The sequence below is a fragment of the Archocentrus centrarchus genome, chromosome 21 (assembly GCF_007364275.1).
Source record: "Archocentrus centrarchus isolate MPI-CPG fArcCen1 chromosome 21, fArcCen1, whole genome shotgun sequence".
NCBI lineage: Eukaryota > Metazoa > Chordata > Actinopteri > Cichliformes > Cichlidae > Archocentrus > Archocentrus centrarchus.
In genome coordinates, this window is record NC_044366.1 from 23,159,066 (window position 1) to 23,186,727 (window position 27,662).

General features: G+C 40.9%; 2 protein-coding genes across 7 annotated transcripts; one reads left to right on the forward strand and one right to left on the reverse strand.

Moving 5' to 3' along the window:
- The first annotated feature begins 2,147 nt into the window (after positions 1–2,147).
- Positions 2,148–13,550, forward strand: ildr1b (immunoglobulin-like domain containing receptor 1b). Its single transcript, XM_030758527.1, has 8 exons — positions 2,148–2,406; positions 4,628–4,798; positions 7,328–7,477; positions 7,577–7,696; positions 7,808–7,954; positions 9,889–10,014; positions 11,626–12,524; positions 13,199–13,550. The coding sequence occupies exons 1-8, from the start codon at positions 2,358–2,360 to the stop codon at positions 13,235–13,237; spliced, it is 1,701 nt and encodes a 566-aa protein (XP_030614387.1). The 5' UTR covers positions 2,148–2,357; the 3' UTR covers positions 13,238–13,550.
- Positions 13,551–19,599: 6,049 nt separating this feature from the next.
- Positions 19,600–26,733, reverse strand: cracdla (cracd like a). Of its 6 annotated transcripts, none has more exons than XM_030758958.1 (10): positions 26,564–26,733; positions 25,493–25,552; positions 25,181–25,325; positions 24,948–25,083; positions 24,722–24,865; positions 23,782–24,036; positions 22,562–23,684; positions 21,152–22,023; positions 20,571–20,691; positions 19,600–20,456 (listed from the first exon to the last, which is right to left on the reverse strand). In XM_030758958.1, the coding sequence occupies exons 2-10, from the start codon at positions 25,539–25,541 to the stop codon at positions 20,260–20,262; spliced, it is 3,042 nt and encodes a 1,013-aa protein (XP_030614818.1). In that variant the 5' UTR covers positions 25,542–25,552; positions 26,564–26,733; the 3' UTR covers positions 19,600–20,259. The 6 variants fall into 6 exon arrangements, 5 of the variants coding, with proteins under 5 accessions (XP_030614818.1, XP_030614817.1, XP_030614820.1 ...); XM_030758957.1 differs by lacking the exon at positions 26,564–26,733 and adding an exon at positions 26,385–26,450; XM_030758960.1 differs by lacking the exon at positions 26,564–26,733 and adding an exon at positions 26,336–26,424.
- Between the last annotated feature and the right edge of the window lie 929 nt (positions 26,734–27,662).

The following is a 27,662-nucleotide window of genomic DNA, read 5'->3' on the forward strand; positions in this document are numbered from 1 at the left end:
TTTCATGCTCCCAACTTTGTGGGAACAGTTTGAGGATACCCCCTTTCTGTTCCAACATGACTGCACACCAGTGCAAAGCAGGTCCATAAAGACATGGATGAGAGAGTTTGGTGTGGAAGAACTTGACTGTCCTGCGCAGAGTCCTGACCTCAACCTAATAAAACACCTTTGGGATGAATTAGAGCAGAAACTGTGCGCCAGGCCTTCACAACCAACATCAGTGTTTGAGCTCACAAATGTACTTCTGGAAGAATGGTCAAAAATTCCCATAAACACTTGTGGAAAGCCTTCCCAGAAGAGTTGAAGCTGCAAAGGGTGGGCCAACATCATATTGAACCCTGTGGATTAAGAATGGGATGTTATTCAAGTTCGTATGTGCGTGAAAGCAGACAAGCAAATACTTTTGGCAATATAGTTTATCTCAAGCTGGTGCCACCCCATGCCTGCCCTCTGGTGATGCCCTTCTCTTTATTTCAGTAAAGAGCTGTTCATAACATACAAAAATGAGACCTGTGTTTGTTTTACATGGATGTAGGGAATGTGTCCAGTGTGATGTTATACAGAAAAGGCTCTTATGGAGAGAAGCTATGCTTCTGTCTGAAGCCAATATCTTTTTGTTTATCATGTAAACAGTGCCTTTTACTTGTCCACACTCACTTATTTTGATATAAAATTTCTATTGTCTGGCACAGAGTTAGATCTTTGAGTACCTATTGAGTCTGATAAGGCATGTGTACCTTGGATAACGTCTGTGTTTTTTATCGTAGCTTATCAAATATAGAGAGTTGAATAAATGCTGACAAGCTTCAGTGTAAAAATACACACAGACAGCACACTGCAGCATTAGTGTGAGGCATATGTGTTACTCGTAAACCATTTCAGGGCTTGTATGTCTTTCTGCTTCTTTTCCTTCTCAGTGAAGTTGTTTCGTGTGTAATTTTGCTTCCTTTTGTGGGTATTTTATGTCTTATTTGTAGTTTTGATGATGAATTTTTTGTTTGCTTCAGAACAAAATGAGGAGATAAAAAAAAAAAGTGCTGACAAAACCATAACAGCATAACATTTAGTAATGTTTCAAAACACGGGCTACAATTTACAGTGTAAATATTTTTGTGAACACTGGAGACTCACAAAGAGAAAGATACTTCGTGTCCTCACCGGGCACTAATAAAGATGGAATTGAGAAACTGGCTTGCAGTAAGGTTCAGAGTGAAGCCAGAAACATTTTTAAAGCTCTTCATCCAAGCAGCATTTTTATTAACTGAATTTCAAGCACACTTCAATGCACTGAGATCAGCACTTGAGTTCAGCTCAGGTGGGCTTGTCTTCTGTTTTTACCATAAAGCTTGCCGGGGTCTCGGTCCTCGATAAGAAAAGTAAACATCACACAAAGAGCTCCAATGTTTCTACAACATGACTCATCCGTGAACTTTACACTCCGGCTGTTTGCCACAAACGAATAAATGAAAAGGATCCTGCTTCTCTTTCACTTATTTTACAGATCATCCAGGCTTCCACCTTAAGACCTCTGTAGTGGATCTCAATATTAGCATAAAAAATGCAGCCATCTGTGGTGTAAACAGCATGTGATTAAGAAAACGCACCAAAATAAATAAATCAAGCTGTTTCTCCCCTGTTGTTTATTTGCCTGCATTGCCTGCATCATATTTACGTGATAGCATCACACAGGTGCTGCAGATTTATCAGCTGAGCAGTTATGATGTAAATATTTGCATTATAACAAGCAGTGGAACAGATGTACCTAACAAAGTGGCCAGTGAGTGTATAAATTAAGTCACAGACTCTGCTAGAATTAAAGTGTTATATTGTAAAGCCCATAAAGTGTATTTATTAAGTTTTCTTTTTATAATGCTAATTTTAAACAAAAATTCCTAATTTTGTCAAACTGAGATGAGCTTACTTGATACACAGTGTAGTATTCTGGGTAAACACAGGTTTTTGGGGCACAAATCGACTAATTAAGGTGGTTATTTTAATCTTTTCTTGGTGTCTTTAGGACAGTGCGCTCTTCCTGCTTCCTCCTTTTCCTTTCCTCCCTGATGCACCTGCCAATAAGGGGGCGGAGCCACTGATGTTACCTGGAGCTGGGTGGGGGTGGGGGATAATTCGCCTCTGACTCGAAGTCTCAAAGGGAAAGTTGTTGGGTTTTTACGCAGCAACTGCTCGCCTTTCAGCACGAACAAGCAGCGCAGCCGAGCCGGCCGACATGTTCAGGGGAAAGTCGGGTTAGTGTGCGGAGCAGCGCGTGCGCGACGGTTTTCTACAAGCAATCCGGATTTTTTGTGGATTTTCAGTCGATAGAGTCGAGCTTCCGTGGAAGGATAAGGAGCAGCGAGATGGGAAACCTGATACTGGTGGCGCTTCTGCTGGTTCACCTGCCAACAGGTGAGGCTTTGAAGGTTTTCCAGTAAACACACTTTAATTTCACCGTCATCTGTTTTCCTGGTTATATGGAGGTACGTGGGGAGACGCTCCTAAAACAAAAAGGCGAAATTAGCCGTAATTTCTACGAGTTAATTATTGGCAGGCGTAAACAGGGCAAGGTCGATTTGGGTCACGTGACTGCTGCACTAGTTTTCCGTGGGGGCTTATTTAGGTCGCTGTAAACAAAAGGAGAGGGCCCAGGCGACACTGAAGTTAGCCCCGCTTTAAGTTTCTTTCTCTCTTTGGCCACTAATTAATAAGGTATCTTTATCAAACTGCTGTGTTGCATTTGTTGCAGTTTCTGCTGCCCTCTTGGTCAAATCTCAAAGAAAAGAAAGAAGACATTTTTAATCTCAATGACACTTTGTACTTGGATAAATAAAGGATATATAAAAGACACTTTACCATAAACTAATTGCACCTTAATAATAGAAATGTTCACTGGCTCAAAATGGCTTATATCATTCACGACAGATACACCAGATTATGGGTCAGCAAGTGATTTACAACATCATTTTTTGGCAGATGATCGCTTTATGGCAAAGCTTGCCTTCAGACGACGAAGCTTCACACCACTACATATTTTTACTTTATCAATTTTTCACAATTAAAAAGAAAAAAAGGATTTCCTTCGACCTGCTTCAAGCCTTTCGCCCCATCATCACAGGTGTGGCAGTTTAACAACCATCTTAACCACTGTTTAAAATCTCCACCCGTTTTGTTTGTTTTTCTCAGTCCATCAGAGGTTTACTCTCCAAGCATGATGATATCTGTGAAATGTCTGATAATGTGTCATCTTTACTCACATTAAATTGAATGTATCACATAATGTCGACACAGTCATGTTAAAAATATTCTCAGATAAGTAGTGCTGCAGCTGACTAATAATCGCTTTTTATTAATATGCCTTCCACTCATCACCGTTTGATATCACAAACTGGTTAAAATGCCGACCATAAGTATTATTTTCAGTTAGTCTAAAAATGTTCTGTTTAATTTCATGAGAAAAAGGAGCAGAAAGTGTTCATATCTGAAACGCTGATTTAAACATTTAATACTTCTTGAAGTGTGATTATTCTACAGTTTATCCATGAACCAACATCAGCCACAGTGAAGACACTGCAGTTTGTGTTTAGCTCATTTGATTCAGGATGTATTTATTTTAATATCTTTGATATGATACATTTATTAACCAGTTAGTAATTTGAGATGTGGCATTTTGTGCAGTGTTAATCCAGCTATGAATAAAAAATAAATAAATAAAACACTCAGATTTAAAGACCTTTAAAACCTCACTGATCACAAACTAAACATTCTGCAGTCAGTTCAATTTTAATCCAGCTTGAAATACCAGTGTTTAAAATAATTTAATAGTCCAATAATAAAGAAGTTAGACATGTTCACCTAATGTTTGAAGTGTTCGGAGAGGTGTAAGTAGAAATAAGAACACAGTTTTCATATCAGCCTGGCGGCTGGGAACCAGGAAATCTACAACTTGTAATTCAGTATCAAGTACTGTGTCCCACATTTGCAGAGCAAGGAGAGAAATTATTGTTCATACAGTTATTATTATTATTATTAATATTAGCAAGTTTCTTCTTCAGTTAAATATGTTATGTGATTAGAAGGTGTTAAGCTTTCAATAAGTTTGCAAAATTAATAGGATGTAACAAAATTAAAAAGGCTTAAAATAACTGCAGAAATGGTTTAAAGACTGATGTTTTTCACATGGCCACTAATTCTAGTTTGTAACAAAGATAATAAACCATAGAAAATAACTGATTGCAGATTTAATTTTTTTCAGTATTCTGAGACCTAAATCCAGATGAGCTGGTACATCTCAGAAAATAACTGAGGAGAAAGTTTATCACTTTTACCTCAAACTTTAATATTTATAGAAGTTTTTTTTTTTTCCTAAACTCATTATTATAGATTGTGACTAAAGGCTGTGATTACTTGTAATCGTAGCGTACAGTCTTTGTGCAGCTAAACATTAGTGTAGTAGTGTAAACCATTAACCGGTCTGGTCAGATTCTTGTCAGTTCATCACTCAGGAGCAAATGCACAGCGGGGTTTTTTTTGTTTGTTTGCTTGTTTTTGTATGAAGGCACATTAATTCCAGTTGTGTGTCACATCAGCTGTTCTTTAACATTTTAACTTGCATCCTCTCTTCCTGTGTCAGAGCTGCTGTCCGTTACAGTGACTGTTCCACAGACGGAGAGGACGACGATGCTGTTTGCCTCTGTGATTCTGCGCTGTGACTACTCAACCTCAGCGAACCCCCAGGATGTCCTGGTCTCTTGGAAGTACAAATCCTTCTGTAAAGATCCCATATTGGACTACTACTCCACAGGTGAGGCTATAAGTGGAAGGAGACTGTGGCGCACAGTTATTCTGTTTGGTTTTCATTTTGGGGATATCAAAGATGCAGAAATTAAATATAAAGGGACAGGTGTTAATGTAACAGGTACCCTAAATGAGCAGATGTTAACAGGTTAGACTCTGGTCTCTGTGTAGATCTTCTGTGCTTTGTTGCTGTGTTCAGAGATTGTAGCTTCATTACATCAGTGTTCATGTCCAAAACATTGTGCCGCTGTGTGATGGCTACAGTGTTTGTTTTATTAGAATCACCTGTGGGTGGCTGTGAATCAGGAGGCAGAGCAGGTCATCTACTAATGGGAAGGTTGGTGGTTCGATCCCTGGCTGCTCCAGTCTGCATGACAAAGTATCCTTAGTCAAGATCCTGAACCCGATGCGTTCATCATCCCCACTGGATGAATGACTCGTGGCATAACTCATTTAATATTTAACTGGAACTTTGAGTTTTTTCTTTTGCTTTTGTTATTTAAATTCTTGGCATTCAGGATTACATGAACCACCCTTCTCTAGTGTCAGAGTCCTGTGTTTGCATTGTTGTATACCAATGGATTAAAACATTAAATGACAAAAAGGGTTATTCAGTCTACTTACTATCTCTTTATTATGAGAACAGATGCTGTTACCAGCCAGTCTTAACAGCACTTCAGAGTTTGCCTGGAAAAAAAAAAAATTTAAGATTCGTGCAGTAGGTAAAGTCAATCAGTGATAGTTATCTCTGCTTATCGCAAAAAGTAAATATCAGCTGCTTGCAGATAGTTGTTTTTTTCAAAATGTTAATAAAATTTTCCCTTTTTTCCCCTCCTAACTTTATAATGTGTTTCCACACCAAAACTCTTTTGATACAAATGAAACCAGCGTCTTCACTCCAATCAGGTGCTCCAGCTGTGCTGTGAATATCAATTTTAATTGCTTACATCTGAGCTGCTGCCATTATGTCAAGTCACAATGAAAGGCCTTTAGTTAACCCTAAAGGGCTCAGTCACTGAGGGGGCTTTATGTCCTCATGACAAAAACAAATGAATTTACCCCATGCTGGTACTGTTTGTTTTTTTTTTTTTGTTTTTTTTTCCCCTCCCCCCAGTTGACTCACCAGTTGAATGAAGTCTATGAATTCTCTCAGTACTGACTCATCTTTATATTTGCATATTTCCAAACAGAAAGCGATATGTGGCCAAGTATTTGCTTTCCAGTTGTTACTCCACACTCTGCCCAAAAAAGTAGGAAAATTCTTGCAGAATTTGTGCTTTTTCTTAAATGTATTACACTCATTTCTAAAACTAGGAAAGAGGGATTTTTTTTTTTTTTATGAGTGGAAAGATTGCATAATTCATGCTCAAACTGTTTTTTTTAAACGTTTATTTAATGAAATGCTCGATTATAATGCATCGGATTCTCTCTTGTCTTCAAATAGGCTAAACTTTATTACTATAGTAGATTTTGTCCAGTCTTACTGACCAACAGCACTTTTAATACTATATTACTGTGCAGTGGTTTTCCTCTCACACACACTCATGCTGCTGATTTGTCTGCAGCAGTTGTTACTTTCAGTCTATATTATCTGTTTAACCTCTTCATACTGTTGCCAGTACATTTACCCATAATTGTGATTGGTCGGATGCTGCCAACACCACCACCTTCATGTCAACGCGCAGGGGGAACCCTGGGTTTATTTAGCGAGTTGATAACCTGCTTTGTGTGACTGCTGCTTATCCTGATTGCCAATGTTGGTCTAAGTGATTCCAGATAACAGAGAGATACCCTGGGGATGCCAATCTTACTTTGTAGTGCAGGTTGTGAGAGTGCTCGAGCACTGCTTGAGAGGTGGGGTGGACCCAGGACACAAATTAAAATTTAATTCAGATGGACAGCAAGCAAATCCAGTATAATGAACATGTCACCTCTATCAAGAATAATTTTTGTTTTCAAAAACATTTTGGCATGACTAAGATGTAGAATGGATCAAAATGTTGTATATCTGAATTTAGACTTTGAGCTAAGGATTGTTATTTTTGCAGAACAAAGGATCCAAACATAAAACCTAAGAATACAAAAACAAACTTTTTAACAGGTTGATGGCTGAACCCAAAGTACAAAATCCACAAAGGGAAAACAAAAGAAAGTGGTGCATAAATGCATAACCATAGAGCAGGTGTAAGCAATGTAATGATGGCTGCTGCTGTTTCAGGTTCCTGGCATTGTACATGTTACATTTTTGCACTTGTTACAAGAGGAAAAGCACAAGAAATTTTATTAAGGATGGCTCAGCTGCATGAAGGTCTCAGTACACTGATTAGGATGCTGAAATACATTGTATCATCTGTGGAAAAGGTCAGCAGTGCAGCAATATTAGAACAGAAGGATTCCTGTCAGATGGTGATTCAGTGGTTTAAGCGGCACATGTAGTTATAATTATACACTGCAAAGAATTATAAGGAAATGGTACACAGAATGGAGCAGTTTGAAGTAGTGAACCTATTTAACTATTTTTCTTTTGTTCCTGAAGCCTATCAGGCAGCTCTGCAGCTCGGTCAGGACCCCGCCAATGACTGCCAGGATAGCCAGCGCACAGTTCGTACGGTCATCCAGAAACGGGGCATCAATGAGCCCATCCTGGGTGTGGACTACAGGAACCGCAAAATTACAATTCAAAACAGTAAGTTTGATGACATCATGACTAAAATGTAGCAGTACAGTCTAATCTTATTTCATGTCATTTCGTATTTCAGCTTAATGTGACATTTTCTGTCAACAGATGCTGACCTGGCCATCACTGAGGTGATGTGGTGGGATAACGGTGTGTATTATTGCACCGTTGATGCTACTGGTGACACATCGGGGGACCCGGATCGTGAAGTCAAGCTCATTGTGTACCGTAAGTCGCCTCAGTCGCTTCAAGTCGAGTCATTTGAGATCGCAAAATGTGAAACAGACTGAAATATCAGTAGTGTTGTCAGTAATTATGTTTTACTGTCACCTACTCCAGATTGGCTGACAGTCCTGTTAATCATCCTTGGAGGTCTCCTGCTCATCATGCTCTTCTGCATATGCTGCTGTCAGTGCTGCCCGCAGAAGTGTTGCTGCTATGTCCGCTGCCCGTGTTGTCCTCAGACATGCTGCTGCCCAGAAAAAGGTAGAAGAAATGCTTTGTTTGCTTGCTTGTTTAGGAGGTAGCTGGAGCGTAATCCAGCTGTCACTGAGTGAGAGGCAGGGTGCACCCTGGACAGATTGCTAGTCCACCACAGGTCTAACACAGGGAGACACACACAACCATTCACACTCACATTCACACCTATAGCCATTTTAGAATCACCAGTTAATCTGGCAAGCATGCCTTTGGACTATAGGAGGAAACTGAAGCGCCTTTGGAGAGAACCCCCACACGGATGTTACATAATGTACCATCATAATGTAATAATTATTGCATTTGGATAAACTGTTTAACTGTTTTCAAACCATTTAATTATTTGAAGTAAGTCTGCAGTTTTCTAAAGAGTTTATTTTTTTCAGTCGATAAAGATCAAATAAAAAAATCTCAAACTTTGAGAGAAAATTTATTACATTTCTTATTTTATATGTTAAAAAAATTTAGTTTGATGTTCTTTGTTTGAGGACTTGCGTTGTATGTGGTATGCAGCACTGATCTTTGTTTTGAATGTCAGCACCAGCTGCTGGATGTGTCACAGTGTTTCATTTAATCCTGTGGGAGCGGTCATAGCTGTGGTATGATGAGACAGAAAATAGCACTGTGTGATATAGAAAATATTTGATAATGTGCACTTTGCAAACAGAGTATAATAATGTGGCCTTCTCACAACAACATTGTGTTGGTTTCGTGGGCCGACACGCCCATTACTCTTTTTAGGAGAAAAATAATCTCAATGGAGCAAAAATGCTTCTCAGCAGAAGAACCAGACTCCTTTAAAAAAAAATTACTGGAGATGAGCAGGTTTAGTTACCAAGGTTTATTAACAGACAAAGTTACAAAAAGCAAAAGCAAGCGGAAGCCTCCCGGGAGTTTGTGCCTTAGCAGTTAGCAAAAGAAAAACACAGCAACAGCACCCACACCACACGTACACTGCCCCAACTACTACTACACACCGTCTTATATACTCTTTGCCTTTCTTTGTCTAAGGTTTTGTGCATAGTCAGTGATTTTGTAAGCATACATTAGAAACTGTCATTAATTCTACTGACATTATCTAAAAAGGCACAAACATCCCAGAGCATCTTCAATACATCAACAAGACAGTAAGAAAAATTCATCACAATAATTGTCAGAAAAAACCTCCTTGTGGCCATCCTATGGTACTCCTGTAGAAGGATTTACAACTGCCCACACTTACACTGACCAGATGTAGGGGAGAAAGTGGGGCCCAATTTGCCACTAGACTTGTTGCATAGACAGATTTACACTTTTCTTGATTTGCATTTCCAAAATTTTTGGCTGTGCTACATAAGCAAGATAGCCCATGGTTAGGTCCACTGGACAGATTTATCTCTAGCACCAGAGTACATCGAAAATTGGGCACCCAGTATGATGGGTGCCCAATGAATTTGAATGGCCAGGCGGTTCAATACGGGGTCAGAGCAGAAGATGAGTATGCTTTGAGGATGACCTAAGAGGGCCTGCCCGACCAGAGGGGGCCGCTACAGAGAGGTGGCATAAGCTTCGGTGTCCTGATCATGAATAAGAGCAATTCAACAGGCCTCAAACCCTCCTACCACTTCTAGACACACAGCAAAGTTACAAGTTAAGTAAGATTTTAGTTGAGTGAAAAAGCAGTTTAATTGTGATAAACAAAAGTAGGAATAATAGTTGTATATGTCAGCATTAAGGTAATAAGAATCCCAACAATTGGCATGTTAAAACAGAGAAAATACATTCATAAGTAAATAAATTAAGGCTGAATTCCCTTTAGTTTAAGTCAGAAGATCTATTGAGATGGCCCAGTGTACTTCTTTTCCCCACAACAAACAGTATTATTAGCAGCCTATACCGTACTGTGCTAATTCATTGCCTCTAACAGCCATTTTAAACTGCTTGCTCCTGCACTCTGATTTCAGCTGTGATGGCGCACAGGATGCTGAAAGAAGCTAAGAAAGCTATGGTTCCATGGATGAATGGCCAACCCATTTATGCTCCCATCAGTTCCAATGTTTCCTCCCAGGGCGTTCCCATTCTGTATTCAGGTGAGTGAAAAGCACAATAAGACTTCTCTTTAATCCTTTATTTCATGTTTGGTTTGTCTTCAGAAATAAGAGCATGCAATGACATAAAATAAAACCCTCAAACAATGTGAAATCCTGCATGTCGACTGCTGAAGGTAACAGGCCTTTATTTAAAGCAGGCTTATGTTAAAGTCATGCCCTTATTTTTTTTAATTCCCTCTATTTAAGCTTTAATCTAACTGGCCGTATTATGGTTTGTTTCTACCACAGGAGCTGTTTTTGTAAGAAGCTTCATTCCTGCTGCTCTGTCCGTTTTCTGCATTACTGTGTTAAAAACATAAACTGTATATAAAATATAACTCATAGGTCAACTCGTTGGTTTGCGGAGTCCCATTTTTCCACACCTCAAGCCAAGCATGGGGCCTGTCACCCTCTTAGTATTTTTTCAAATCTGGATTTGATATTAATAAGAAACTGAAGGCACTGGATTCTCATACAGTAGGAATTTATCAGTGATACCTTAGAACATACTCTGCTTTATCCTCTTTTACTGCAAAGCTGACCATAATTCAAAACCTAAACCTCATGTTGCATTCAGGAAGACTCTGAAACAAGTGACTGAGCACAGAAAAAAATGTTTACTGAGGTGATAAAGAAAGTAGTTAATCAGTAGGCTTATACACACTGATTTCTCATTGCAGCCAGAGGAGGCGCCCCCTGCTGGCCATTAGAAAGAATGCTGGTTTGCAAATAAGAGTGCAAGAAACACAGCAAAAAACAAAAACAAGAGACCTGTTGGTCTATAGAGCTCCGCTGTCAAATGTTTTACTTGTACAATATGTGATATATTGGAACAGAAACAAATTTGGCTGTAGGTCACCCATCAATGAACTGATTTTCAAGATTTTTAAAAAATAAAGTTGTAAAAAGAAAGTTAAAAATTTAAAATCTGTCTGCAACATTCTGTGGAGCTTCTGTAGAGTGTATCTGCAGCATCTTGTATAGATTTGTCCAATGAATACTTGTAGTAAGTTTCAAAAGATTCAGCCAATAAATAAGGGACACAGTCGTTAAATTTAAACATGAATGTCAAAAATTGTTAAAATGTAAAAAGACTGAAAATAAAAAATTTGTCTGGTAAGGTAAACATCAATGTGTACAGTATTTCTGGAAATGAAGAAAATAAAAGTCGAAAATCCGTCTCCCTATTGTGTAGAGCCTTACTCAAAGAGTACATGTGCCAGGTTTCAGAAGATTTCAAATATAAAGACAGAGGAGCAGCAAATTTATCCAAAAAGTTGACGGACTGATGGACACGGACGACTCGGTATCAGATCAGCTCCGCTGACTGTCTCAGAGCTTATAACGAGTGCTTATTGAATTGCTTAAAAAAATATTCCTAACTGACAGAGACCAAGACTTTACCCTGCTTCCTTATTTCCAGGCCTGCTTTTATACATATATATTTTTTTTAACCACACCCTGCTAATAACTGGTAACTTGTTTTTACTGCAGGACATTTAATATAAAGTTAACAATACTTCTGCCTTCAAATGGCCAGAGAATAAGTTCTTGTAGGTTTAATGGTTGTTTTTCTGTTATAAACTGAACTCGCTGTGACTTTGGTTTCAGGTTCATACACAGACTACCCAACCAAGCAAAACTTCGCCATGGCTCCCATGCAGCTGTCACCGATGGCCCTGCAGCATCAGCCCCCGCCTCCTCCTCCACACCGTGGCAACGGCAGTGTGGGCGGCAGCATTCAAGGTAACAACCTTGTGGTGTTGGACTACCTGGAGAATCAAGTGAGAGGGCTTGATGTTGTGGGACCTCAGATGGCTCCATATGCTGTCCAAAATGTGCCTCTATTAAAGGCCCAGCCTGCTCCTCCACAAGTCCCCAACACACCAGGGCCTCCCAGTATGTTGTCAGCGCTGGACGAGATGGGAGTGACAGGGGTGGAGAGAAGAGTGATCACTCTGCCTCCTATTATCCAGCGTGTTCCCAGCTTTTCTTCACGCAGGATCCCTGGTGGTGGTGGAGGAGATGGAGCCAGGTTGGTTCCCAGGATGTCCAGCCAGTCCAGCGGAAGTACAAACCGCTCTGCAGGTGGTCTCCCCCGCGACAGTCGTGGGTCAAGAGACAGATACAGAAATGCGTCTCCTCCCAGGCGGGGGATCCTGCGTGACTACAATGATGATTTGGATTGGGACAACAGGCAGGGAAGAGCATCGCACAGGGGTTCAAGGAATGAGAGGGAGGGTTCCTCCAGGAGGGGAGGAACTGGATCCAGGCGCCGTGCCCGAAGCCGTGATGACCTCATGGATGAGCCGCAAGGCAGAGCACCTCGGAGGGAGAGGAGCTACTCACCTCCCCAGCACCGCAACAGGTCCTGGAGCTCAGATGAAGAGGACAGTACAAGAAGAAAAGGAGGAAGCGGGAAGGACTGGCCAGAGAGGCCCCCCAGCTACTACTCCATCGACATCCAGCCACCATGTAGTAACAACCGGATGAACTACAACCGCCTTTCTGTAAGATCCATAAACAGCTAATGACACACTCTGACCCAGTGGTCTGCTGAAAGTGACCTTTTATTTGTTCTCTTTTTTCAGTCTTGGCCTATATCCTTCATCGCTTTTTATATCCCTGCCACACCTTTGGGATGGCAGTATGAGTCAGTCCACCACTTTGATCCAAAGTACAACATAACAACTTTGCCAGCACCCAGTCAGCCACAAATAATAATCTTACAAAGAGTGCTGAATTATTGTATTTTAGGGGAAATTTATGTTCAAAATCCTGAGTGAGGGCACAAAAAATGGATGCATTTGATACAATGAACTGATTCAGTGAATCAAATGCATCGTGTTTGTGTTTGCAGTACACGGGTTAAAAACGTTTATAGAGTATAGCATACAGTGATTGATATCAGACTGCATCCAGATTACTGTAGCTGTACAGCAGCAATTTTTTTTTATATTATTAAACATATATTAAGCAAAAAGCTTATTTCTAAACATATTTACCATACATCTATACCTGAAGGTGTGGATCAAGTGCCATTCATTTAGTCCTAACTACTTTCATTTTTTTAAATATACACACACTTCTTTTTCTCTTTGCTGCTTCTCTCTCCCTGTGTGTGTTGACTCATTACATGCTCCTCTTTAAATCTAACGTCACCTTTGTCACTTTTCTCTCTTAGGATAGAAGCTCCCGTAGCAGCACCAGCGTAGTCATCTGAAACATTTCTGTCTCTTGACCTTTTCTTGAAAATGAAGATAAAGAAGTAGGTGCCTAAATCTGTTCAGCCATCTGGAAGGATAAAGGTGTTGAGTAATTTAATAGTGTGAATATAGTGTATAAGTACCCTGCATGCATTGTATGTAACAGCATACAAAATAACTGTTCAGTTAAGGTTGTATACTGCTATTAAGTCATCTTATTAATTATTAATATGATTGAGTGTGGGGCAGCACGGTGGCACTGTGGTTAGCACTGTTGCCTCACAGCAAGATGGTCCTGGGTTTGAGTCCACCGTCTGGCTGGGGCCTTTCTGTGTGGAGTTTGCATGTTCTCCCTGTGTATTCTGGTTTCCCCCCACAGTCCAAAGACATGCAGTTGGTGGGGTTAGGTTAATTGGGGATTTTAAATTGCCCGTAGATGTGAGTGTGAGTGCGACTGGTTGTCTGTCTCTCTGTGTTAGCCCTGCGACAGACTGGCGACCTGTCCGGGTTGTACCCTGCCTCTAAGCCTATGGCAGCTGGGATAGGGCCGCAACCCCTGAATTGGATGAGAGGAAGAAAACAGATGGATGATTGCGTGAGATTCTTGTCCTAGCTCTTCTCAGTTGTGGTCATGTATTCTGCAGGTTATGTATGTTTATCATTATGTCTATGCAGATGAAGATCCAGGACACACTCGCATAAAAGATAACTAATCTCGCAAGTTTTATTTCCTGGTTAAAAAAGATGGTGTGTATTTGTTTTTGGTTTTTTTTGTGAAGTTTGTTTTTTCTACAGTAATTTCCTTTTTGCATTCGTTATGCTATTTAAAGTTTTTTTTATATATATATTTTTCATCCATTGTACCATAATAAGGCCGTAACAGTAGCAATGGAAAATACATTTGTGGGAAGATGGCCTGATTAGTGGACATTTTGAAAACTAGATGCACCCACACCAATAATAGTGATTGGATTTTTTAATTATTATTTTGAATAGAGATGTACCATTGTTGTAAAATATGTGTTTTTAATAAAACCTTTATGACAGCCTGGGTGATGTAATTTTTTAAAATTTATTTAGTCCTGTTGCTTCTGGCATTCGCAGTCTGTCAGGAGCCGTTCCCTCCAGGAGTGACTTGATTATTTGGAAGTTTGGGACCCTAAAGTCAGATAACAGCTTGCATTACTAGTGTAGTTCCTCTCTTATTTTAGTCATTTAATTTAAAGACTGGAGGATCAAACCACAAACCATCTGACTGGTAGATGACCCGCTCTACCACGTGAGCCACAGCCTCCCCAACTGCTTAAAAGTCTGTGCACGCCTGAAGGAATGAGAGGTGCATCAGAGGAAAAGACATATTAAAATCTAGAAAATGCACTTCTAGCTGAAAATTGATTTTTAGCTGCATTACCTGAAATGAACCATCAAAACACTGAACAGCGCTAAAGTGTAAAGTTAGCAGAATGGGGAGCTGAGGATTGTGCTGAAATCTGAGCTGTATTTGCTGAATGTTGGTCAGCATCTGTTACAATCTCTGACAGCTGTGCCGCTAATGCTCCAAACCAGACTCTACAAAAGGGGGTAACTTTCATTTTTGAAACTGTTAAAAGGACAAAAAGTCTTGCAAAAAGGGGATTATGAATTTAACAATAAGCTGAAATACATCAAGATCAATTTTAGATTTTAAGAATCTTCACCAGCAGCTCCTCTGTTCATAAACCTGACACTTCATGAAGTCTGACAGCTTTGCTGCACATTATTCTCAAATAACATACAGAGGCTTTAGATATGTTTACATAATGATGTTACATTCGGTCCTTTAGAAAATTATATATTTAAAGTATGCATTACCCTTTCTGGTCACTCTGGTATGAATACCTCATAACTATGATAAATAACAGCAGTGTATATATGAAAGAAATCCAGATGAAAGTTTTTAGTTCAGCATACAAGTAAAAACCTTTTACCTTATATCATGTTTAATTTAATGGTATCAAACATCCCTGTCTACTGTAGGGCTGTTTGTACATTTGTGAAAATTTTACAGGCTCCTAGTAACAAAGTTCCTGAAAATATAATCTAAATTTGGTTCTTTGCTAAATTGTCATATGTAGACACAACACTGGTTCATCCCTTGAGTTAGGTCAGCATTAAGGGGCTCAGAAAACTAACAACAAACAAAAAACATTGTAAGGTGGAAGAACTGCACTGAAACGGAGTGAAAAAGTGACCAATGTCCAAAGAAAAGCTTTGAAAGGCCTTGAGAAATGCTGGAGAACTACTACAAGACCACTTTAAAAATTACAAGAAGTTCATTGGAAACAAAATATAAAGAAATGAGGGTCGGGTTAAGACTTTTGCAAAGTACTATAACAGGTGATAATTTTCATTTTTTATAGTGGATTTAAATATCTTTATTTTTACTGAAGCTCTATTTTACTCTGCTTTACTCTCTCTTAGAAAGCTGTTTTACCCAAAGTTGCTCTGACAAGGAGGTTGTTTTTGGTAATGCGTGTGTGTGTGTGTGTGTGTGTGTGTGTGTGTGTGTGTGTGTGTGTGTGTGTGTGTGTGTGTGTGTGTGTGTGTCATTCTGTCTGTAGACGTAAACTTGGCTTACGTCCATCAAGATCTTCAAGGTCAACATAATGATTTATTTTTCAGAAATTGACAAAAAGCTTTATAACATAGAAACTATGATTCTTACAAGTGTGGTGTGTATTGTCAACATACAGAAAGTACTGTGTAAAGATTTAAAATATATCACAATTGTCCTCAGACCTCTTCTTTAAGGTCAATAGATTGATCTGGAGGTCAAAGTGATAATGTTTTACAGAGCTATTTAAAACTGTTTCTTACTGCCATTGTTTGTATCGACATGTAAACTATGAGAAATTAAATTTGTGCACTCCTGCAGCTTCCTTCCTCTTTCAGGTGCATTTTGGCTGTTCTTCAGGTTCAGGTTCTTCAGTGGTCTGCCTCCTTTCCTTCTCCAAGCCAATTAGCCCCTAAACCCTTTTCTTTAATTAACCATTCACCATTAAACTACTGCTTGGAGATCTTTGCACAGGACACTTGAAGGGCCAGGACCAGGGTTAAGACAGTTTAGGTGAGGCTGGAAGTGAAAGTAATGAGAGGTACAGGGCAGAAGTCTCTGGGCTCACCTGAGGATTTAGAAAAGAAGTTGCTACAACCAAAGGGCCCTTTATTCTGGTATTGAAACTACTTTTAATTTTTACAGTGAACAGCTAAATATCTTCAAGTTCAGTCAGTAATAGCTCCATAACGCTGAAACCAAAACAACCCTGGGCTCTACAGAAACACCTGGGCCAGATTTGAAACCCATCACCAGAACAGAGTGAGACATAAAAAATGTACTTTTTATTGTCACTTAATCAAAACTGTTTACAGAGTAAATAACAGCCTGATTTATAAATAGGGATGGCACGATACCACTTTTTTAGGTCTGATACCGATATTTTATCTGTCGATACCGATACAAATCTGATCTTTTAAAAAAAAAAAAACAAACAAAAAAAAAAAAGAATCGATTTCAAATGCCTGGACACATTTTACATACGTCAACAGTCTCTCACACAACAAAATCAAAATCTTTTAGTTGTCCCACGTACAAGACTAAGAACCAGGGAGGGGCAGAGCTTTTCAGGCAGTGGCACCAAAGCTCTGGAACTGTTTACCACTCCCACTCCATTTAGCTGACTCTGTGGAGTCTTAAAAAAAAACAGCTGAAAACCTTTCTGTTTAACCAGGCTTTCTGTTGACTTTATTTTAATGTTTTAATGTGTTTTTTACATGGTGTTTTATCTGAGTTTTTTTGATATTGTATTTTAAGTATTGTACAGTGCTTTGTGACTTTTTGTCTGTGAAAAGCACTAAATAAATAAACTTTACTTACTTACAACAATCACTCTATCACCTGAATCCTGTTGCTCCTGTGTGAGGTGATGCATTGGCTTATGGTATATTGCAAATTTCATTAGGGCTGCAACTATCGATTATTTTAGCAAGTGAGTATTCTATTTATATTGATTACCCAAGTAACTGGATAAGAAATACTTTTTTCGTATTAACAGTATGTGAGGTGCCATGACTGTATGTCTGATGTGGTAGTCTGCAGCACGGGGGCGCCACAGGGCACGGTCCTCTCACCCTTTCTGTTCAGTCTGTACACCTCAGACTTCAGGTACAACTCGGACCACTGCCACCTACAGAAGTTCTCAGATGATACGGCCATCATTGGATGTGTATCAGATGGGAACGACCAGGAATACAGGGGTGTCATCAGTGACTTTGTCGGCTGGTGTGAGAACAACGCACTCCAAATCAACGCCAGCAAGACGAAGGAGATGGTCATAGACTTCAGGAGGAAGCCACCCCCTACAGCACTGGTGAACATCCAGGGAAAGGACATTGAGACAGTGGTCTCCTACAAGTACCTGGGTGTTCATCTCAACAAGCTGGACTGGAGTACAAACACAGACGCCCTGTATAAGAAGGGCCAGAGTCGACTCCACCTGCTGAGGAGACTGAGGTCCTTTGGTGTCTGCAGGACTCTGTTAAAGACCTTTTATGACACAGTGGTAGCATCTGCCCTTTTCTATGCAGTGGCCTGTTGGGGGGGGGGGGGGTGGATGCACCGAAAGGGACAGGAGCAGGATCGACAAACTGGTGCGGAGGTCTAGCTCTGTGTTGGGATGTCCTCTGGAGTCTGTGATGGTGATGGGTGAGAGGAGGATGTTAGCAAAGCTGACAGCCATCATGGACAACCCCCATCACCCTCTGCATGAGTCTGTGGGTGAGCTGAGCAGCTCCTTCAGTCAGAGACTGAAACATCCTCGCTGCAGGAAGGAGCGCTTTCGCAGGTCATTCATCCCAACAGCAGTTAGACTGTATAACACATCATAATGTCTTGAGTCACTTGGACACTTTACCTCCTCTGCCATCACTTTATCCATACAGTCCAGATACATTTTATTTATTACACTCACCCATATAATGCATACCGTGTATGCTGTGTACCTTACCGGCTACAAATGTATATAATATTTTGATATCTGTATATATTGTTTTTTATGTGTGTGTATATGTGTGTATATGTACATGTGTGTATTGACTATATATTTTCTGTATATAGTGCTTATGTATATGTGTATAGTGTTTTTCTATTTTATTTTATTTTATTTTATTTTATTTTATTTTATTCTATTCTATTTTTAGTTTTCTGTACTGAGCTGCTGTAATGCGCAAATTTCCCCGTCGTGGGATCATTAAAGTTTTATCTTATCTTATCTTATCTTAACAGTTCATCTGCATATTTTAACTTCCGTACTGCAGTTTTTCCCTGTGTGAAACAAACAGGGTGGATGGAGCAGCTACAAAGTTCTCTTTTCTTCACTTACTGATCAGGTGGTTGATGAAGGACCTCCAGCTGTTTCCCAGTAAAGGTTTAATGGAGGTTGCAGGGAAGAAAAAGCTTCTTTTGGACACTAGAAAAACATTTCCTTCTGCTCCATCTGAGCTCACCGGCTCCGCCTCTTTGCGCTTGTGCAGACTGCACGTAAAACAGCTGACTGCTGCTGTTGCGTTATCAGTGTTTATGTTGAAAAACTGGGGGCTATGTGAGCGTAATCTTGTAATGCTTTATATTCACAAGTATTCTCCTAAATACGTTTCTACTGCAGGTCTATATTTAGTCACAAATCAGGGATTAAAGTATAAAAAATATTTTGACGGGAAAGGGGTCCTTCCGGTACCGGACGGTCACCAGTGCTAATAGCTGCGCTCGCTAGCAGTATGTCCGGGAGCTGAAGTACAGAAAAAAAATAACAGCTGAAATTTTCAGCACAGTGAGCACAACACACAAACAAGGCAGAGAGATGTGGAGGCGTGGAAAAACATGCCAGTGATCATCCACTCAGGGAATCTGTCGCAGTGACGGAGAACTTTATAGAATCTGAGGGGTTGTTTCCTGATCCACTCCATTCCAGTAGGTGGCGGTAATGCAGCTCTAAGCTGGTTTGGTCAACCACAAACCCACAAGAAGAAGAAGACGACGGAGACCTGTAATGCAGCTAATGTGAGCAAAACGTTATTTAATATATCGGATTGCATTTTTTTTTTTAATTTATTTCCGATATCCAGTAATTTAGGCCAGTATCGGACCGATACTGAATATCGGATCGGCGAATCCCTGGCTAACAGAGATATCATCCACACAGAGCAAAAGAGATGTCTCACCTGTGTGGGTGTAACATAGGTGAACATTAACTAATTACAAGACATGTTAGGAGTGTAAGGACATGACCAGGTCCTTTAGCTGTCATTACTTTAAAAAAATAAAAATAAAAATCACACCAGCATCTTTTAAAGTGTGAAAATAAGGCCTGACCTTTAATTAAAAAGGCAAATTTCAATCCACATTTGCAATGATGCTGTAGAGCCTGGAGAAAAGGTCTGAAATCTGGCCTGCAGGTGGGGCTGTAGACTAGTGAGGAAGTAAATATCCAGGATACACCAGCAGATGAGAAAATAATCAAACACGCAGAGCTGGGATATTTTTCTGCTCTAAATTCAGTGTTGATCATCAGTCTGCACACGATCTCTAAAAAGTGTAACTTTTATAAAAATGTAGTTTTAGCAGAGTTGATGTCCAACTTCAGGTGATACTGGGGGGATATCAAACAAGTTAGTTTATAGTCTAAAGTAATTTAGTTTTTTTATTTCACTTGAGGGATCTTAGTTTAAGTCACTGGATAAGAGAAAATTTTTATTATTTAACATAAACTGTTAACAGCAGCGAAATGCTGAATCACGTGAAACATTACATCTTATCTAAATAACAGGGATTATAATGAACTCCCCTCCCTCTCAATTAAACATTAACCCTTGAATCCAAATAACAGCAGCATCAAACAATCTCTGCAGAGTTCAGTAAATCAACAGCTATCTGACAGTCTACACATGAACCATGACAAAGGCATATTTGTCTCCATGGTGGGCTCTTCATACTACTGTTTCCTTCTTAGTCCATGGTCTTATCACTCCATGCCATTGACTTCCTCTTGGCCAGTTCCATCCAGGATGGCTGGCCGCTGTCAGACATGGACTGCAGCACCGACGGCAGTGTGGGTGATGATGACGGCGATGAAGAAGACGGTGAATTTTTCCGTGACCATCTGTCCTCACGTGGCCTTTCTGGAACTTTGATGGGGCTTAATTCTTAAAAAAAAAAAAAAAAAAAAAAAAAACTAGGTCACATTGGTGCAATGAGGATAATAAATCCTAAAAGTTGTTTATACGGTAATGATTGATTATTAATCTGAGCAAACACACCTGCAAGATTTACTGCTTGTATTTCCTCTGCCACTGTGTCTTTGTTTACAGGTGTGGTTTTTGCCAAGTTAGGGGATTCACCTGATGCCTGCATGTCTATATTAGCTTTCCTCAAATCCACCTAAGAAAAATGTAGTTTTAGAACATATACTCAGGATATCTTGTGAGTTTAAAAGCATGCTCGTATCTGGTTATAACCTGCATTTCAACGGTTGTCAACAAGTGCTATAAAACATCCAGAATCAACTATAAATTTAGTTTGTTAATAAAGCTAGTCAAATTTATCAGTTCAAAAGACAGCCACTGCAACAGTATATTACTAGCCATCTGGACGCTAAAATGAGTGACATATTGCTTCATTAAGGTTGACACATACTAGCCTACTGTTATAGATGGCAAATAGAACACACTTTTTACTTCTACTTTCAAGTTCCCAGATCTAAGGAAACATTTTTAAAGATAAATATTTGCAAATGGGCTTAGAGCTGACTGCCAGAGACAGCAAAGGGAGGTCAGGCAGTGCTGGGAGGATGGCATATCACACATGATATGAAAAAGAGTTACAAAGAAGTACCACAAACCCCCTTGGGTCCAGGTGGTGTGGTCCACTCTGCTTGTCTCTCTAAAAAAGCAGCCTTCTCGCTTACAGAACCAGACCAAAATGCTCTTCTGGCTGTGAGTGGCGGACCCTCTTTTTGTGCACTGGCTTCTCCTTCGCCTCTTGGACCGGAAGATGTGGGTTTGAGCTGCTGCGCAGAGTGGAGACCTCGATTGCTCCAGGAGGATTGCTGCTGGCCTGAGGTAAGGTAAGATTGTGCAAGAGACTGTGTGGAGCTCCCTTGTGCAAACTGACATGAGCTGTCTGTCTGTGAAGGGGAGCGCACAGGAGACTGGGTTGTCCATGGATTGGTCACCACTGGATGTGAGACAGGCTTCATTGTATTTGTCTGGTCTTCACTGGTGTGTTTTGACATTTGTGGATCTCTGGAGGCATTTGACAGCACAGGAGATGCTTTCTGTGGCAGCAATATCGGTGAGGTTTTGACAGTCTGTGCTTGACTTCCACTTTGAGCCTTTTCTGCTTTTACTGTGTCACCTGATGGCTGACTTCCAGCTTGCACAGTCTGTGTCTGAGTCCCGGCCGCTGTCTCTGATTGATTTGTGGGCTGCACTTGTGCCTGCGGTCGAATTGCAGATTGCATGTTTGCCTGTAAATTTCCAGCAAAATCTCTGGGGAATCTGCTAGTGAAAAGCTGTTGGAGGCTCCTGGTCTTTTCCATAGCTAGAGTCATCCAGGACACCTCAGATGAGGCTGTCTGCGGGGCAGGCTGAGGCTCCTGGGGTGTAGCTTCTGCCTCTCTCGGGTTTGCAGACGTCGTCTGAACCCCTGATGTTTCGCTGGTAAATGGAGCACTATGTTTGACTGGAGGGGAGAAGCCAGATGGGGTTTGATCTAAGGAGAGACACAAATCTGTTAGATATGCTTGGCAGCACTGTTACTGTTAAAGTCCGCCTGGGTGGTAGCTTAATGAGTACAAAGTTCTTCTGTGATCAGTAAAAATCTTATCTTCCTGGAGTGATTATTTACCATGTGAAACTTTTGTTTCACAGCAGCAGCAGCGTGCATGAGTGCAATATTAACTCTGCAATTAAATAAATGTCCATGAGAAGCTGTTATAGTATAAGTGTAAATTAAAAGCAAATCTGCAAATTAAACATCACCTTATATAATCATGTTTGTGACAATATTTAATCACAGATACAATGGACATTATGTGAAGGTCCTGCTATAATATTACATATAATATTACAATTCATATTACAGTTCATTCATATTCTGTTTTTGTTTCTGTAGTTGGATTTTTAACTGTTTTGCGTGTTATTTTTTAATTTGTAGATTTTTTTTAACTGTTATTATACTTTAAAATAATAATAATACACAAATAAACATGTCTTCTACATAACAATATTAAGAGCGTTCAAAGACTCACCTGTTGGCCTGAGCTCTCCAGAGGAGGATGATGCATTTGTTTGCTGCTTTTTTTCACTCACTTCTGGACATTTTTGTTTGTCACGCTGGTCCTCACCCACTGCTGACTTTGAATGCCTGTTTGAAGCAGTATCAAACCGAAGTTTAAGTGAATGAGATGTGGAGCGCAGTTTGATACCGAAAGCTGTTTTTCCTTGTTCCTCCTGAACCTCCTTTGCCTCGACCGCCTCTTCCACCTCTTCCTGGCTGCTCTCCATCTCCTCTGCCTCAGCAGCGCCTGCATCTGCGGGTGCATCTTTAGATGGTGTCTCTGATTCCACCTTTTTGAAGCTGTCTTTCCTGTCCCGGGGAACAGCTGAGGTTTTAGGTGGTGCCCCCTCTGGTCGAAACCTTCCATAAGCAAAAGGACGTTCCCTTAGCTCTTTAAGTTCCTCCTTTTCCCTCGTGTTTTTCTCCTCTGTTTCACTGGTTGTCCTGTTCCTGGCTTCAGTCCGTTCCAGCACTCCCAAAAAACTGCCCGATCGCGGTCTTTCTGCATCTTGGTTTTTCGATGCGGTGACAGAAAAGTGGAAAGAGCCAGATCCTTGGGTAGATCTTTTTATTCCTTTTGTGGTCTTGCCATCACTTTGAACCTGCTGTTTAACAGAGGAAGACCTGAATGCCATCCCTGAACCAAGGGTAGGACAGGGCGGGTCTGTGAAAACTTCAGTCGTCCCAGGTTTGTAAAGAGTATTTTCCCTGTCATGACGTATTGATTGTTTCTCCAAATCCCCTTGTCTTTGTTCCTTCAGTCCTGACTCTATGAAGGATGAGTGTGGCCGCTGACCGGATGTTGAATCTACACGCCTGTGAGGTTTAACTCGAAGTACCTGGAAGGCTACAGGAACAGCATGGTCCTGTTTGGAGAAACTTTGACCAGATGATTTGAGTAGTGCCTCTGATGTGGCCGGTGCCACTTCTGCCCATTTTGAAGGAAGACACTCGTGTACAACAGGAACCCCAATTTCTTCTTCTTTTGTTTGCACTGTTTCTTCCTCTCGAGCACCGAGATGCTGTTTTTCTTCTTTCACAGGCTCGCGTCGGTCAACGTTGTTCAGGGTTTCTAAATGAGACTGAGAGTCAGCCTGCAAAAGAGAGATATCAAGGGTGGGAAAATGCAGCGGCGCACTGTTTGTTTACACTAACAGCATATCAGACAGAGAAATAAGTACAGTAACTTACCACAGCAAGTTTCTTCTTAGTGCTGGCCCTCTGGTTTCTGGGTTTAATAGACATTCGGTGACGTGCAGCAGAAGTGTCCAAACAGGGGGTGAACTGAGCTGGTGTGCTAAAATCTGACGGGGCCTCGGCAGCAGAAGAAGGAGAAATAGAGGGGACGGAAAGAGAAAACGAATGGGATGGAGTCGAGGGAAGAGACTTAGTAGGTGCAAGTTTGGGGTTGGGTGAAAGTGCACAAGATGTTGGCTGAGAAATCGCCTGCAAAGAGAAAACAAACAAAATCACTGTACCATGCTGCAAATAACAGGTTAAAAGGAAGAAACACCAAATACACTTTATTCATTATTACCCTCTCTTACCTAACTGATATTCTATATGGGGTGGAGCCAAAGGGGGGTGAGGCTTGCATGGACACACTTTAACAGCGCAACTTAAAAAGAACAACTTTACAAACGATTCCAGATTATTTTTTTTTTAAAACAATTGATGGCTACATATGAAAAATTTTTATACAAGTCCTCAAGGTGCACTTTTACATTACACAGCTGACTATTTGATGCACAGTGATTTCCCATTAAAATCACTGTGCATCAAATGACTATGTATTAATCTGTCTGAAAATAGTCCCCAACATACTGTATACACCACTTTCTCCTGCTTAAGTAAAAGGTTTACAGAGATTAGCTGTTATTACTGTGCTTTATACTTATATATTTCTATTCTATTTCTATATACTGTTTTTTGTAAATGACACTATACAGTTATAGCCCGTTTTTAAAAAGTTATAACTTCAGTAGGGAATAATGGGGTTATGGCGCCAACCTTTCAGAACACCAACTGCTTTTTTGGTAACTTTTAAATTAATGCAAATCCAAAATCAAGAGAACTGCTTGAGATCTAAAAACTCAAATCCATGTATCACCTAATTAAGATGAATATTTACCTTTGTAAGGGCTTCCTGAGCTTCTTCTCCTGAATTGTGAGGACTGTGGAGAAGAGAGTCCTCGCTACTCAGATCCGCTGGACGTCTCATTGGCATAACCATAGGAGGTGGCCCCAAATGCATTTTCTGCTGCTGAAGTTTCATCTGTTATGACAGAGCACAGCACAATGTTTTTAATAGAGTTACTCTAAGTTTCAACAACAGGCCTGAGCTAAAAAGGCCGTACCTGCAGAGCTTTGATTTTGCTGTGAACGTTCTCCTGGGATAAGACCCTGGCTGGTTCAGGGTCTGTCAGGACCTGATCAGCCAGAAAGATGCTGTCGTGGGACAGTGCCCGTGATCCCATCATGCCCTGCGAGCATCTAAGTGGAAACAGAGGACAGATGACTCAAAATTAGGACAAATAAATGAATCAGAAACAAAATGTTTAGAAAGGTGTCCTGTCACGTAGACACTCACACCAAATCTTCTTCTGATCCTAGACCTTTTCCTGCAGTTATGTCACTGGCTGACTGGCTGAGTTTGGCGTTTCCTTCTCCACCTGCTCTCTTACTTCTCCCAAAGAGACGAGTTTTCAGACTCTTGAGCTTGAATTTTTTACGTCCTAATGTAGATTGGGATAGAGACAGATCCAGGTCACAGCACACACACACACACACACACTAGAAGAATTCAAATAATCACCTCTCTACAGCCTATACACTCTGTTTCTTTACTACTTCACTTCATAACACTGTGCTTCTGTTAGCGATCAAAGAGAAATCATCTCACCTGGGATGTCCTCTGTGGTTTCTTCTGTATCTCCAGAGAAAGGCTCCATCAGTCTGATCCCTAAAAAAAAAGGTGCAGATTACAGGAAAGTGCTCAGTGGAAAACCCTTCACACTTTCTCTTGTAGGAGCAAATGTGGACTTGAGGTTCAAAGGTTTATTACTGTTTATTATCAGTTAGGAGGGGTGGGTGAGGACATTCTGTCGTTAAGATCAACAATGTCTAAAACTACGTCACATGCAGTGTTGCCAAGAATAAACACTCCAGGTACTGTAGCTTAAGGAGAAGGTGTTAGGATTCGAAGGATGACATTTCACTGTAGGGCATGCATAAATAGCACAATGTCAGAAAGTATTACAACCCGAGTGACATATTTGATGAACAAAGCAAAAGCTTAAATCTTGCTCACAGGCTGCTTCACTGCCTTGCAAACATCCTGACTGGGCTGATGTGCTACTTTTCTTTTACCTGAAGCTCTGCCTGAGATCCATATAAACCACCTTCTGCAGGGTCCCTGTGCAGCTAGGGAACTGCTGTCAACAAAGCATGAGGCTGTATAACTGCCTGATAAGATGTGCTAGGTTATGGACAAACAAGCAAAGTCCACACTGCACCTCGCATGCCACCGAGTACACCCTTTTTCCTGCACGTGACTTCTCCTTGATTCTTGACAAAGTTGCAGTCGATATAAACAAATATGTGAACCTCAGGCTTTTTTTCCTTTCCTCTCTCTGGAGTGAATGAAAACAAAGTGTTCATGAATCCGGTTCCCTGTGGTTTCACTGTTCACTGAGCTGAACTATAGCTCCCAAAGAAACAGAGGATAATCCGGTGGATTACTGACATTGCAGAGAGATCCTTGTAAGATTTCACAACACAACACAACACAGCACCGTAATAATCCACAATGACTTCACCAAAAGCTTCCCGTGCTGCAAAATTCCCACCAGGTGACATTCCCCGTGAATGTCACCTGGTGGAAAACACACACGTACAATCACACAAAGTCCAGATTGGGGGGGGGGGGGGGGGGGGGGGGGGGGGGGGGGGGGGGGGGAATGACTGAACTTACCAAAAATCGAAAGTCAGCGCCTCAACTCGTCCCTCCTGATCGTCCTCCCCTCTTCACAGAGCGGGCTCGTCTCAGCTGTGTCCCTGCCTTAATGTTTAATCCTCAGGCTTACAACATCTGCAGACGGAGGGAGATACCGAGGGAAGGGAGTGAGGGAGGTGGAGAAAAAAAAAAACAGGCAGGGAGAAAAGAAAGAGAGAGAGTTAGAGAGAGAGAAGGTCACTTCCTGACAGGGTGAGCAAATGCACAAGAGAAAAGAGGACAGATGAGAATGTGTGTGAGAGAGAGAGAGATACTCTATTACATTAGTGGCACACTGTGGCCCTCTGCGCTAAGCTCCTTATAAAACGCTAACCTGATTTTAGGCCCAGAAATGAGAGTAGAGGGGAAAAAAAAATAATAATAAAGCTCCAGCTGGAAAGAGGGCATGAATGTAGGAATGAAAGCTCGTAGAACTGTTTACATATTGCACAGGGTTGCTCACTCCCTGAGATGATCACAGAGCATGTGCTGTGCGTCTTCAAAAATGAAATAGCCCGAATAAATAAAAAATAAGCAGGAATCAGCCACCTCCCAGCACATCACATTTTCATCCGAGACTGTTTGGCCACAGTCCTGGAGGTGCGGTCGTTTTAAATGTTTTCACATATGCACTTTTGCCTGGGACCTTTGTTCCTCTGTATCTCCCACACACATTTGATTTTTTACAATCTGTGAGATGGCACCTTGCTTTGCAGCAGTGAGCCCTACTTCCTGCGCATTCACACAGGACAGTATTCAGAGATGGGAGCGCTAATCTAGGCCACTGGGCTACAATCGGCAAGGGGGGGTGGGGGGGTGGGCAGGAATTGGCATGCGAAAATTTGCATCCACATCCATGTGTCTGGATGTGTGGCTGAGCAGCATCTCCAGTGAGTCTCCTTACAGATAAATCCTTCGTCTCTTCCACCAGAATACAGATCCATCTGGTGACATCTGGATTACATGCAATGGGACACATGCGCCATGACAGGAGATCACAGTGACATAACAATCTGGGATGTGGTTTTATTTAATTCCCTCATTCATGGATTTATTGTCTGTAATCGACACATAAAGG

Coding starts and splice junctions, on each gene's coding strand:
- cracdla (XM_030758956.1), bottom strand. CDS start 26,250: ATGAACACTTTGTTTTCATTCACTCCAGAGAGAGGAAAGGAAAAAAAG. Junction 25,553..26,105: donor TGTACTCGGTGGCATGCGAG/GTGCAGTGTGGA, acceptor CTTTTTTTTTAG/GGATCAGACTGATGGAGCCT. Junction 24,037..24,721: donor CTCAGGAAGCCCTTACAAAG/GTAAATATTCAT, acceptor TTCTCTTTGCAG/GCGATTTCTCAGCCAACATC.
- ildr1b (XM_030758527.1), top strand. CDS start 2,358: ATGGGAAACCTGATACTGGTGGCGCTTCTGCTGGTTCACCTGCCAACA. Junction 2,407..4,627: donor GCTGGTTCACCTGCCAACAG/GTGAGGCTTTGA, acceptor TTCCTGTGTCAG/AGCTGCTGTCCGTTACAGTG. Junction 12,525..13,198: donor TGAACTACAACCGCCTTTCT/GTAAGATCCATA, acceptor TTTCTCTCTTAG/GATAGAAGCTCCCGTAGCAG.